This window comes from Sprattus sprattus (assembly GCF_963457725.1).
Source record: "Sprattus sprattus genome assembly, chromosome: 1".
Taxonomy (NCBI): Eukaryota; Metazoa; Chordata; class Actinopteri; order Clupeiformes; family Clupeidae; genus Sprattus; species Sprattus sprattus.
This window is the reverse complement of record NC_137920.1, coordinates 58,003,940-58,018,369: the sequence shown is the minus strand read 5'-3', so window position 1 is coordinate 58,018,369 and position 14,430 is coordinate 58,003,940. Positions and strand designations below refer to the sequence as shown.

Below are 14,430 nucleotides of genomic sequence, written 5' to 3'. Positions count from 1 at the left end.
GTAGGAGGTCTCCTGGCCATGGGGTAGTGCTAATGAAGATCACTTCTGGGTGGAGCCGGTAGGAGGTCTCCTGGCCATGGGCTAGTTCTTATGAAGATCACTTCTGTTTTATCCTTCATACAGAACAAAAGCTCTGGCTGCTTTGAAGAATGGCTGGTGCAGAAAAGCCTTAAGAATGTTTTTTTTTTCTCATTTCAATGACCTTCTCTGTCTTTCTGAAGTCATCCAGCATACATAAAACTTACACTCACACCATTCACAAGTATACGTGCATGTTCACACACAATGACTAACATAAGACCACGAGACAAGTCTTTGTGATCTTGTACTATTGTACATTTTGCAATTAAAAGCACCAAACCATTATGTAAAGTGAAGACCCTAAGACTGTGCCATACAGCTTCAGAGTGTAGTGCTCAATGTACTTTGAGTTCCCGATGACGTAAGTGAAGTACAAACACAGAAATAGACAGAGTTCATGTTTTCACGGCCCCATGATGATAAGTCTGTTCTAGAACAGTAGACAGGTACATCTGAAGGACAACTGTCAGAGGATCCATACCCTCACAGACAACTTTAGAAGATTCAACAGATGAAACAAAGTAAGTGCAACTGATGAAAGTACAATGTGTCATTTCTTTTACTGTGTCATTCAAAATCCATTCTGAGCTAGTAACTACGTCCATCTGGGTGCTGTCTTGCAGCGAGGAGACATTTCATAGATAAGTACTTAATGCCGAAGTACATTCTATTGTGCTTTTTGAAAACATGAACCAGAAAACATTATTTACAAGGATGACAGCTGTGAAAAAATGTAAAATACTTTTTTTAATTTTAAAATGTGGTGGACAGCACAAGAAAAAGAAAACTATGTTTCATAGGAGGGATTTCTATCACTCTCTGAACATCCATATTCTTTTCACATTTTATTCATTCACAACAAAAAAGTATACACGTACACTTGCAAGTACATTGAGAGAAACATTTAATGTCCATAAACCCAATGTTTCAAATAGAAATAAAAAAACAAAACTGTAAATAAATAAATCGCATCAGAGCAGTTCATCAGGGAACAGCTGTGATGTTTTGCGGGACGCTGTCTCTATGTGACGGTCTCTTTCCGCAGCACACGTTTGGGGTGACAAAGGGTGCCGGCCAATCCAACGCGCTCGCGTCCTCTCGCTCGCTTCTTCGTGCCACGGTGGCACCTGAAGGAAATGCTCAGCTCCTCCATCACAGCACTGAAAGAGACACACTGTCAAGGAGAACACAAGAAAGTCCCCTGTGAGCCTTCACGTACGTGAGGGCCTCCGCAACACAACACAACAACAACAACACAGCATAATCAAGGCTGAAAGGTCATGAAGAAAGGAAGATAATGGAAGAAAAGAACAGTGGAGAGGGAGAGGAGTGCTGTGAACAGTGCAAGTGCCGACTCATCCCGGACAATAATCTCACAAGGGTGGTCTATCCACTTCGCCTGCAGATAGAAAACCACACGCTTCTGCTCTTCGCATTGATCTACAAGATGAATGGCTTTTTCCCGTCTAATCAGCTTGCAAGGTCTCTGTTTATGTAAAAATTCGTTAGTGGAGAAGAATGAATGGTAAGTTTTAAGAGAATGCATATAGCTTCACGTCAGAAGTATGGTATTCAAGAGAATACATAAGTATATATGTACAGAATACAGAGAGCCAAGTGGTCTTAATCAGTCTCAGCCTCTCATATTATCCTCCTTTAATGTGTCCATTGTATGACATTATGAAAAATGCATGCTAAAGGTATTAAGGTGAAATAAATAAAGGACAAAATCGATTTTGAGCTTTTGAAATGGAATGAATGAGAGGCCACTGAAGTGTGAAAAAGTCCCATCACAATCCTCCTGACCTCTGCACCCAATTGGGTTCTAATGGGGTTATCTCTCCCACCTCTTCTCTTCCCACTCCTCTCCTCTTCTCTCCTCTCCTCATTGCTGTACTGACCTGACAGCTGGGCAGAATGTGCCTAAAAACAGGACCTGAATGTGAACAAGACCCTGGGAGACACCCAAGTGATAGGAAAATACTACCACAAAACAACCAGTGTTTGGCTTTTTGTTGGGTTTGCTATCCTTAAAAAAAGAAAAAAAAAAAAGACATTACGTATTGCATTATGGACAGCATATTTGGCATGGATCTTATTATTTATAAGAAATTGAATAATCACAAAGACCTTGAACGCTTGAATGCATAAAATATGCTCATTCCGAGGGCTGAGACAGCCTTTTTACGTTCGGCTATACATTAAATGTATGACCTTTAAATATTTACTGTAGCCTTTTCTTTAAGGGCTGAAGATAATTTCTCATAATCTGGAAGACGTAATTTTGTTTTGGTGTCCAGTAGTCAATGTCCCGATGAACCTTTGATAACGGGTGTCTGACTAATTAATGAAAGACCACAATAAAGAGATAAATCCTGCCAACGCAGCAGAACTAAAAAAGTTGACATTTGCAAAGTCTTTCACTGCTATGCTTACCCACACTTTACTTAACATGCATTTGGTGCAATGTGTGTATATAAGGCATCTAAAAATAGGTTTATCATGCACTTCTTCTGTTAAATGTAAAACTAAAGCTAAACCCTAAGTCCACCTGGGAATAGCATATATTTATGTAAAAAGTGCACTGTTCTATTCAGTCAACAAGCATGAAGTATGATACCAAATTCTCTTTTATATACACAATTGTGAACTTGGACCCTGGAAATCTCGAGATAGACAGAGTAGAGACGAGTGCACTTTTTACCCCAGGTTAGGTTATGGAGGTATGGGCCGGGCAGTGGTTTGGGTAAGGCACAGGTGAGTCAATGCAAGACCATGGGGATAGGGGTTGGGTGGCGGTGGGGGCAAGGAATGACAAAAACCAGCTTGCAGGCAGAGATGGACATTTACATTATTACATCATAATGCAAACATTCCGCCATGTTTTGTCTCCACCCATGCACAGAGCAGATTCCATGCACTTGATGTAACCCTGTGATTTGCTAATGAGCCAATCCGTGGCTGACTACAAACCACAGTGGGTGGGAGGACGTTTTCTTTCTGAGCGGTACAGTCCACCTCTGTTTGCAAGTCACGAACACGCCTCACAAACCTATTGATTAGCGTGAGCATGAACGTGGCAGCTAGCGGGATGACAGGTCGTCCCCGAGGAGTCTGCCACTCTCTAAGTCCGTCGATAGGGAGGTGCCCGTGGAGGAGATGGAGGCATGCCTCTGCAGCTGCCGTGACTGCACCCCGTAAAAGAAACAGAAGGCCTTGCGCATGCAGAGCAAAGAACAACAAGAAAAGAAAAGAACAAAATAAACAAAAATGTGGTGCACGTGATGCAGCTGCATGCCACAACACCTAGCATTAACAGAACCGAAAACAGAACCAATGGTGTGAAGTATAATATAAAGTATAAAATGGAATGAAAAAGAAGCAAAAACATTCTATGGATGAAGATGAAACTATCAGTGTCTTCAGTCTCAAGCTCATTGAGGAAACCACCTAAATTATTCTGACAGAGCTTGATATGTGACAGCTCAAGACACCAACTTAATAAGATCTCCAGCTCATTAGTGAGGGCTGACATACACATGCACCTTACAAATCTAAAAGAACTGTCCCATCAATGTCCCTCACGAATGACAGGGTGAATGGGCGTGTGTGTGTTGTGAAACAAGACTAGCATGTGAGCAACAGCTATGTCTCCTTTAGTCTGCCACAGAGTCAGTTTTCACCATGAGATATTACACCGCATGTCAATTCAATGGATCTTAATGTTTTGTACTTTTCCAGCAAAAACACCAGATGAACTTAATTGTCATTTAACAAGGTATCCACCTTCATTCAATAGCTCATTTGAAAAACATTGTTTTTTCATAACTACTGCGCTCTTCCATGCACATCAATCTCTCGAGTGTTGCGTAAGATTTGATATAAAAACCACCGGCAGGCGATACTCACCTCTTCAATGTCAGAGTTCTTCTGCGCCTTGTAGATGAACTCGCCGATGGCCACAAAAACGGAGAGCACGAGGCCGGCGGCCAGCACGATGAAGATGCCGCCGATGTTCTCCACGCCCAGGGCGTTGGCCTCCTTGTTGTCCTCCTCCGGGCAGCCGTTGCCGCGCCACCACTTCTCCTTCATCATGTGGAGCTTTCCCTCCTCCTGCAGCTGCAGGATGGCAATGGTCACCTTATCTCTGAAAGGGGAGCCTAGGAGGGGGGGGGGGGGGAGATAACAAGCCTTAACGTAGGTTATCAAATATACACTATAATGTATGGAGCAAAGAAACATCATACCTCGTGATCAATGTCTATCATACCTATTGCATACCAAACAGTTTCGCCTTCATCAATGAATAAACCATCTCTCACTGATTTTAGACAAAATGTTGTCCAAATATTTGACTTTCACAGGGCATACACAGGGAGGATGCAGACTGATGTAGACTCCTACTTTAAAGCATATCTCATTTCTATGTTAGTTTGGATTAATTAGGCTAAATCATCTCATGTGACTGGTACCACTTTACAATAAGACTCCATTATAAATGGTTAATAAATGATTTATAAATAGGTTATTAATTAGGTTGTAAACCCTTTGTAAGTCATTAATAAGCCCTTATGAATTAGTTATAAACACAGTTTTTATACTGGCTCACTATTTGGGAAGATCCCCATCTTGGCAACCCACTGTCTATCCCTTAACTTGCTCTACTAGCCTAATTGCACGCTCCCTTCCATTCTTGTATCTGTTACTAGAGATTAAACCCCAGGAGGGGGGGTAAAATGGAGCCTTATTGTAATTTATTTTTTTGGGGGGGGAGCTCACAACGTGCCACCACACCCACACCCCCCCCCCCCCCCCCAAAAAAAAATTACAATAAGGCTCCATTTTGCCAGTTATAAATGTTTGTAACTGATTACTAGATGATGATGTGTTTCACACTTTACAATAAGGCTCCGTTTTGCCAGTTATAAATGTTAGTAACTGATTAATAAAGGGTGATTTGTTGTGTAATGAGTAGTAAGCAGTAACTTGATCTTGGATGGATGGATACTTTATTAATCCAGAGGGAAATTTTAGGACATCCAGTAGAATCCAGACACAACATCCACAAATCACATCTACATAGGGAGAACACGTTCAAAAGGAGTGGGAACAGAAGGGAAACACAAGAAGCCCCCCCCCCCATATAGGCAAGATATAAAACTCAAGCTCTGTATTTGCCGTGGGCGTGCTGGTCTGTGACCTTCTGACCTATGTCGTCACGTCACTAGCTAACAAAGAAAGCACAATTAAATATATTTTCTTTTGTTCTATATCAGCTCTGGAAAACAAGATAAGACCATAGTGTGCATCCAATGTAATTCAAATTCAAATTGAAAAAAAAATAATGGATGTTGTGTCTGGATGCTACTGGATGTCCAATAATTTCCCTCTGGATTAATAAAGTATCCATCCATCCAAGATCAAGTTACTGCTTACTACTCATTACACAACAAATCACCCTTTATTAATCAGTTACTAACATTTATAACTGGCAAAACGGATCCTTATTGTAAAGTGTGAAACACATCATCATCTAGTAATCAGTTACAAACATTTGTAACTGGCAAAATGGAGCCTTATTGTGAAGTTTTTTTTTTTGGGGGGGGGGGGGGGGGGACGTTGTGGGTTTAATCTCTAGTAACAGATACAAGAATGGTAGGGAGTGTACAATTGGGCTAGTAGAGCAAGTTAAGGGATAGAGAGTGGGTTGCCAAGATGGGGATCTTCCCAAATAGTGAGCCCGCATCGATGTATACAAAATGTGTTAATAACTAATTTATAAGGGCTTATTAATGACTTACAAAGGGTTTACAACCTATTTAATAACATATTTATAAACCATTTATAAACCATTTATAATGGAGTCTTATTGTAAAGTGGTACCGACAGGCTATATGGGATATGGCAATATGGGTCTGGTAGACTGGGGAAGTACAGCAACCTCCACCATCTCAAGCAGACTCTTTTTCTGACCACTACTGAGCTTTTTTAATTCTTTTGATGGACAGTAATTTGACAGACACTCAAGCCTCCACTAAAACAATGACATAAGGCTGTCAGCCTTGACCAACAACACACACATGTAATGAACAACATGAACATTTCTGTGTACCCCCACTCACCTGGCCAACACCACCACCACAGACCACAGAATATGACAGCTCACTCACCTATCGGGGTGCCAACGCCGTAGCCCTTGGAGTCAATGAGGCCGCCGACCTGCGTGAGGTTGCAGTTCCGCTGGCTTATGTACTCGATGCTGGTGGACTCCATGAGCAGGGCATAGTCAGTGGTGAGCACGCGTGTGATGCCCTCACGGTTGTTCTTCAACAGTGCCGTGTTCTTCCTGCTGCTCATGAAGGCCCACATCTTCTCATAGGTGGAGATCTTGGATTTCTGTCATAAACAGACAAAAACAACTAAATAAATGAGAAATTGTTCAGGGAACACCTACATGATTATATCTTAAGCTGATGGAGTGCAAAGCTAGTTCATAAGAAACTACAGGTTTCTATTTATGAAATCGTATGGACACATCTGTCCACTCGATGGACTCTTATCAGGGTGGAACCATCCATCATTGTGGCTCTATTCACAAATTTACATTAAACTAGGTCAAACACTCGAAATACTGCAAAGCTATGACTTAATATTGTGGGGACAGAAGGCATTTCAGTCAGCATATAAATCTGATTGGACTTGTGAACCCGCCGCAAGGCTTACGTTGTAGACTCATATCTACACCAGCTCGCATTACACCGTTAATCTAGCCATATGAGAAGGTTAAGGTGGGACGGATCAGGGCTCTCTGTCAGCGTGTCAGGAGGTGGTGATGGGGGGAGGCATTTGGGAGAGGACAGATGTGAGCTAAATCTCTCTCTGCTGATTCCATCTGGATGTCTGGAGACGCCCGAGGCCCCAAACGACAGGACAGCATAATCACACGCTAAGCTAGAGAGGAGAGTAATCACACTTTCTCTCTTTCTTCCTCTCTCTATGGCTCTCTCTCTCTCTCTCTCTCACACACACACACACACACACACATACACAAGCCTGAGCACTAAATACAGGACTATTTAATGCTCCACAGGTTTCAGTTTGCCAAGCTGAAAGGAAATAAAAGCATTCAGTCAGCCTGCAGGGAGGGATGCAGTCTTGGTGCGACCACCCAATCTGTCCTTCACTTTCTGCACTCCTTGTCACTCTCTTATTGAACTCATTTACCTGTACAATCACTAATCACATTTGTTAATTTAGACTTGTATGTACACACTCACACATGCATACCCACAAAGAGAAAATAACCATTATGAAACAACAAATATGAATTACCTTTAAATGTGAAAGAATACACAGATATCTTAATTTGACAGTCAAAAGCTCGATTTGCACAAACAGATCTTTTATGTCATTACTAAGCACTCCATGCAAAGACTGTATAGTGCATCTAGGACATAGACAGAGGTGAATTTTTAGATACACAGGGACAATGATCCTGCGGATGCCACCAGTGTCATTTCAACAGTTCGGGACTCTGTGTTCAGATGTTCAGAATCCTATATGGAGCTGCAGACTTTACAGGCATCAGGTACTCAGTGCCCAGCTGATCAGACACAGTGAGGAAAAGCAAATCAATGTCTTTTTTCAAAACACTGTGACTTATCCTGATATGCAGATCAATACACCTCTAGCATTTTATGATACCTTATTCATTATAAATATTCGCTCCCCTGTGGAGCAATTTCAGTCTGTTCTTTTTGTACTGTTTTCACATTCAATGACTTGTTATCCCTGCGGCATCATTGTTGCCAGTGAGAGAGACTGAAGCTCCCATTGAAGCTCCCATTATGACACTTACCTTAAAGAACGTCATGGTAGAGCCGTCCCTCACCGAGCCGTACTCGATTTTAGTCTGCTTTGCCAGATCGTCAGCAGAGGCGATGGGGGAGTCCATTCTTTCAACAGTCAGAAAAGCAGCTAAGTTGGCAGTGTAGGAGGATATTATGATTAAGGTGAAGAACCACCAGATCCCTCCGACGATTCTGGTGGAGAGAGCTTTAGGCATCAGCTCGGAGCCTGTCATAACAGCAGTGGAGGTGCTCAGTTAGGACACAGACAAAGATGACCGGCATGGCTAAGAAAACTGGACATTCACAGTGATGATGAGTTTGACTGGAGGACATTCCATCCAAAGACAGACACCAACACAGTGGTTCACACACACCCACACACACACAGACCCACACACAGATATATACACAAACACACACACACACACACACAGTGAATCTGTAGCCTCAGTCAGATCAAGTCACAATGAACTCTTTCATTACATGAGTTTTTGTCTGAAATGGGTTTGAAACCATATCTTAAAGTGAACACATATTCCCAGGCTAACAAGTTTATGCTGGCCTGGGTTACAGAGATATTTCCTTCTGAGGTTTCTCTGTAAGCTTCAATCTTCAACCGATCAGAAGCTGAGAGGATCTCAAAATTTAGATTGGATTGACCCTCCTTGGAGATATGTCAGTGGTGGGGTGGGAGAAAAGACAGAGGGGGGCAGGAAGGAACCGAAAGGTCTGTTTTCAAATCGCAAGTTTGCACTGACATAGTTAGCCGAGTCTGGGTGTTGTTCCAATGTATGCAGTGAATGTCTTTTTTAACACTAAAAAGTGATAAACAATGATGAAATCCAGAGCAGAAATGAGATTTCAGTGGATGCTAGACATTTAAAACTCAATGAGCTATTCTACACTGCTGTTTTCCTTTCTGTCTGGATGAGCGTGTGCATCCGTATGTGTTGTGTTTATGTTCTTCCCACTCAAATGAAACCCATACATCTCCATACCCTCCGATCGAAGAATGTGAAGTTCTCGCTGGCCCAAATTGGTTTATCTTTATCGCAGAATTCATATTGCATCGGCTGGCGGATCCGCTCCGTCTCGATTTCCATCTGCCAAGTTAAGGTGAGGCTGGTGGCTCGCCCTCCATCTCTCTCTCTCTCGTGGTGGGAGCATTGAGGGGGGGGGGGGGCTCCGCACGGAGGGCTCCGTGAGACCAGCCCTGATACATCACAGGCATATGAAGCTGTCAGATGGCCGTGGCGTTTATCTCCACTACGAGCGTGGGGGAGTGAGGGGAGGGACTCTCTATCTCTCTCTCTTTTTTTACTGTCTCTGGGATAATGAACTCCCCTTTTTCTCTTTCCCTCCCTTCCCTTCCCTCCCTCCATCTCTTTTTCTCACTCTCTTTTTTGCAGTCATCCCTCGCTCCAGGAGATAAGCGGTTTCATCTGACGGAACCGCTTGGGTGTGTGATGTGATAAACTCCTCAGTCCTCATGCTCTCCCACCAGACAATCCATGCCCCCTGCTACGCTCACATGGTTCCACGCGCACATATATAAATAAATAAATATGTAAAAATGTGGGCGTCTGTGCAAGGTGTTATTGCACCCATATTTCACAAGCCTGTGAACGAGGCCATGGATTTTAGGCAAATGAGAAGAAAATCCTTAACAAGGTGAGCATATGCCTACTGGGTCTGAGACAAATATGTGAGGGGATTTTTTTTGTGTGTGTGTGTGTATGGGGGAGTGTTTCACAGCAATCTGGGAAAAATTCAGATTGTTGTTTTATTGGATGATGAGTTGTTGGATGGCTCACGCTAAGCTAACACCCTTCAGTTCCAACCATCACGGCCAAAACAAGCAAACAAACACAGCTGCTTTGAAATTTCCTTTGATTGCCGGCTAAATCGACCGTCTTTGATGCACAAAATACATCAAGCTGGAGTGTGAACAGGGACGTTGGAAGGGGCTGAAACTGACAGCTCCACCTCAAAATCTGTCATCTTTCTCTCCCTGATAAAGGATGAGTGATGGGATGACGGGGAAGAGGGAGAGACGAAGGTAAATTGACTGGATGAGAACAGGCAGTCTCAGCTCCTGGCTACACTGCTCACTCTTTCAGACCATGCAGTCTTCAGTCTTTTTGTTTCTTGGAGTTCCAATCCAGCCCTACAGAAATTCTGTAGTTGTGGAGATGGGGATTGAAGTCACAAACACAAAGCCTCTAAAATAATGATAGAAAGATGGAATTCACTGGATGTACAATATATATATATCAATTAAAGATAATGGATGGTTAATCATAAAACGTTACTCTTTAGATAGAACTTCTAAATCATATAAGGGGGTGCAATGTTTTACACTGCACAATGTTTTTTACTGATAGCCTAGGGTTTGGATATCCCAGTACAATGTAAAGACCTAAACACCTGACACACACACACACACACACACACACACACACACACACACACACACACACACACACACACACACACACACACACACACACACACACACACACACACACACACACAAACACACAAACATACACACACACACACACACACACACACACACACACACACACACTCACACAGAGGGACACACACACACACACACACACACACACACACACACACACACACACAGGCAAATGCACACACACAAACAAACAAACAAAAACAGGATAGCTAAAGACTGAATTCAGCACCATCCATTTGTTTGCTTAGAGCGTGTGACAAAAAGAATCACACTTCTGTTGAACTATTGACACTTTGCTTGACATCTGCATACAATGACAGTATAGTGTTTCATAAAGAGTTTTATAACGGTTTGGGGCCATGAATGATGGTATGGGCAAATTAATGACTTGATGTCATCCCATAGAAATCTGTAGCTTCAGACTGTAAACTCCAGACAGCCTTGGGTCAAATTATGGAAGATGTATTTGACCATTAGAAATTGATCAATATTTCACCAGCTGCTACTGACCAGCTAATCTGTGTTTAGGACTATTAATATTATTATTTCCTTTTCATTCTGAGCTTTACCCTAACCCTTAGCTTCACCCCAGCTGTTGCTGCTTCAAAACCTCAAGAGGCTTTGCTATTTAATTTCATTCAAATGAAAAAGGAAGTGAGGACTGAATCAAGGCTGACTACATAACAGTTCCTCACGTGAAACCTATACAGATTCACATCACACACATTCATCTCTGCTATAACAACACAACACGACAAAGGTGTTTTCTTCAGATCAGATCAAAACATCTGCTGAGTGGCAGCATTGTAGCGCTTAATCCTGAGGCTTGACAAACCAGATTGATCTCAAGAGTGCGTATTAGAGGTGGGTGCCGATGGAGTTTGCCAGCCCTGAGGCTACAGAAGTGGACCATGGGATGGGTATGACCTTGAGCCGTGACCACCGTACCTTGTCGCATAAGAGCTGCAACCCCGAACCAGAAACTATTAAGCAATGTGAAATTGTTTTGCACCACATCTGAGGCTGGGTTGCAGGGATGTGGGTTGTACCACTCGTAGGGGCTGAACCTGCAGGAGGGTCGGCGGAAAAGAATAGAAAGACAGAGAGAGAGAGACAGAGAGAGAGAGACAGAGCGAGAGAGAGAGAAAGAGAGAGAGAGAGAGAGTATGTGTATGAGAGAGATTTTCTTTGCCATATTTGAGATCATTAACCATAAAGAGCATGTGGGGAAAAAGCAATTCCCATCAAAGTGTCGTGTTAAATTACCAATATATTTGTTATTAAAGAAACGTAATGATCTAAGATATACCCTCATAAAAGTTTCCAATTTTTTTGTTAAATAAAAAATTCAACAGTTACCATTACCATTTTGCATTTCCCTCTGACTGAACCTAAATGAGCTGGATTACAACTCGGGGCGTATTTGGAAGCCAGCAGTCATTACACGCCTACCGGGCCATCCATCTCTTAGACTGTCTGACTGGAAGGAGCTGCACTGGCATTATAATATCAACTTTCAAAGCCAAACTTCTGCTCTGTGTTATAGGAGTCTGTACTCTCCTCCCCGGGCTCTTTCTTTCATTCTCGGGCTGTGCCCAGATAAACGCCCAGGGCAGCACCCAGGCATTTGACCATGCTCACTTTAATCCTCCAGCCAAGGCTGAAGATGCCCTTTTTTAAAGCTATGAGATGGAAGCTGGGTGGGAACTGCAGTACAAAAGGACAATCCACACCAGCTCTGCAAATCAGGTGAACATTCACTGATTATGTGGGCATCACTTAACACGACCAAATTTAGCATACTCCTACATGTGTCTTGTGCCCAAATTGCATTCACAAGGAGGTCAGTGATCTGAATGGGAGAAACACAAAAGAGTTGATGGAGGTAGCTGGACTTTTCTTAGCCTTATTCAAACAGATGAAAGAGAGACCAGAAAGCAAGACACATAACTCATCTCTCAGTTTTTACAAAGAGTTTTAAGGCTCACCAGGGCCCATGATGCCTTCCATACAATGCATTTGCACTGCAACTGCACTCATCTACACTAAGTCTAGCTATTCTGGGCTTTGATTGGCTACCAGGCTACAGCTGGGCCCAAATATCTGCCCAATATATTGCCCAATATATTTGCCCCTGACTTGGGGCAGAGAGAGGAGGAAGAGAAGAGGGTGGGAGAGTGGTACAGAGAAGAGGAGGAGAAGAGAGAAGGAGGAGCAGAGAGAGGAGGAAGAGAAGAGAGAGGAAGAGTGGCAGAGACAGGAGGAGGAGAAGAGAGAGAAAGAGTGGTCCAGAGAAGAGGAGAAGAGAGGAGGAGGAGCAGAGAGAGGAGGACTAGAAGAGAGGTGGAGACTAGACCCACCTGGCAATGGCGAAGAGCACACAGCTGACCCCTAGACAGGCCAGCAGCACATACATCCAGATGTCTGGGGTGAGCGGGTTGAGGAAGGAGAACACCCCTGGGTTGGTGCCGTTGGGCTTGCGGTAGAGGATGCTGATGCCCAGCGTCATGAAGGGCTTGGAGAAGTCGATGACCTTTTCCCTCACATAGGTGATGGTCAGAGGGGCCACAGCCAGGTCTGCAACCTGAGATACAGTAGGGGGACATGGAGAAGAGATTTGACATTTTACATTTTAGTCATTTAGCAGACGCTTTTGTCCAAAGCGACGTACACGAGAGAGAACAGTCAAGCTACGAGCAATAGAGACCTAGTGTAACAATAAATACTATTTTACATAAGAAATAGAAAAGAAAAAAGAAGTGTAGGAATGTTACTGCTGTAAGTGCAAGTTAAGCACTAGTTGAAGTGCCAGTTAGGAGGGGAGGTGCTCTCTGAAGAGTTGGGTCTTCAAAAGCTTCTTTACGGTAAAGTGGGACGCCCCTGCTCTGATGGTGCTAAGTAGTTTGTTCCACCAACGTGGAACAACAAATGAGAAGAGTCTGGATTGCAGTGCTTGCACAGACGGCAGTGCTAAACGACACTCACTAGACGAGCACAGCAACCTGAGATACAGTAGGGGGACATGGAGAAGAGGTGATCTTTACATTTACATTTACATTTAGTAATTTAGCAGACGCTTTTGTCAAAAGTGATGTACAAGGGAGAGAACAATTACGTTACATTACGTTAATACATCCTGTTGCCTTCGGAGAATGGAATAGCTTAAGTCTCAAGTCTAAAATGGAAGGTAACCCATGATAGTCTCAGTCGCTCACTTTGTTATCTGCCTGACCTAAAACCCAAATCAAGGGGATGCCATTTCAGTTTTGTTTGTGGTCCTTTCCAGGTTGTAATTTAGTCATTTCACAATCATAAAATGAATAGCGGTGAACACAAACTTTATGACATAAATCCTTTTTCACTAAACGTCTATTTCAAATATGTCCCTTTCAGTTGGAGTTAATCTAATTTAAGATCTTCAATTAAATTATATGGGGTTCAATAGATTTCTCCCACACCTTACTGCCAAAATCAAGGACCACTTAGGTTTAATTCAGGCTAATAGAACAAATGAAACCAAATGGGATCAATATAGCTTAGCCAGCAGTTTTTCGGACAAACTTGAAAATGCGCATTTAATACATTTTTGTTCAGTTACATGCAAAGGCAAGAACTTAATCAGGTTTGCATGTAATTCCATTCACAAACAGCTGGGTGGGAAGAAGTCCATCTACAAACTATGTCAAACTTTGTGAGAATTAATTAGATTGTTAGGTATGGATTGAATGAAGGCTAGAGTGTGTGGATGAAAAGTTTCAACTTTCCACTTGGTGAAGTGAAGGTATATGATATCGCCAACCAAACATTGGTGAAAAGAAGGAAGAAAAAAAAAGAAGACCCCCCCCGACATACACTGCATGACTGCCTGCTCGCAGTAGCAGTCATAATAACCATTAACAGACCATTAAAGTGAAGGTTTCCATTAAAATTTAGTATTACAAATAACCTCTCCTCTAAATAATATCAGACAGCACTGCTTAGTAAGCTACTGTACATCGCTGGAATGTAATCTATGCT

General features: G+C 42.7%; 1 protein-coding gene across 1 annotated transcript in view; it reads right to left on the bottom strand.

The window, feature by feature from the left end:
- Window positions 1-1,737: 1,737 nt before the first annotated feature.
- Window positions 1,738-14,430, bottom strand: part of LOC308377334 (glutamate receptor ionotropic, kainate 1-like) — a gene marked incomplete at both ends in the record, with an annotated part of 43,250 nt that continues 30,557 nt past the window's right edge. Inside the window, 6 exons of the mRNA XM_080853932.1 lie at window positions 1,738-2,004; window positions 3,991-4,241; window positions 6,252-6,477; window positions 7,940-8,157; window positions 11,362-11,480; window positions 12,774-12,997. Of these exons, the coding sequence (XP_080710058.1) occupies window positions 1,738-2,004; window positions 3,991-4,241; window positions 6,252-6,477; window positions 7,940-8,157; window positions 11,362-11,480; window positions 12,774-12,997 (1,305 nt within the window). The remainder of the gene's footprint in view (window positions 2,005-3,990; window positions 4,242-6,251; window positions 6,478-7,939; window positions 8,158-11,361; window positions 11,481-12,773; window positions 12,998-14,430) is intronic.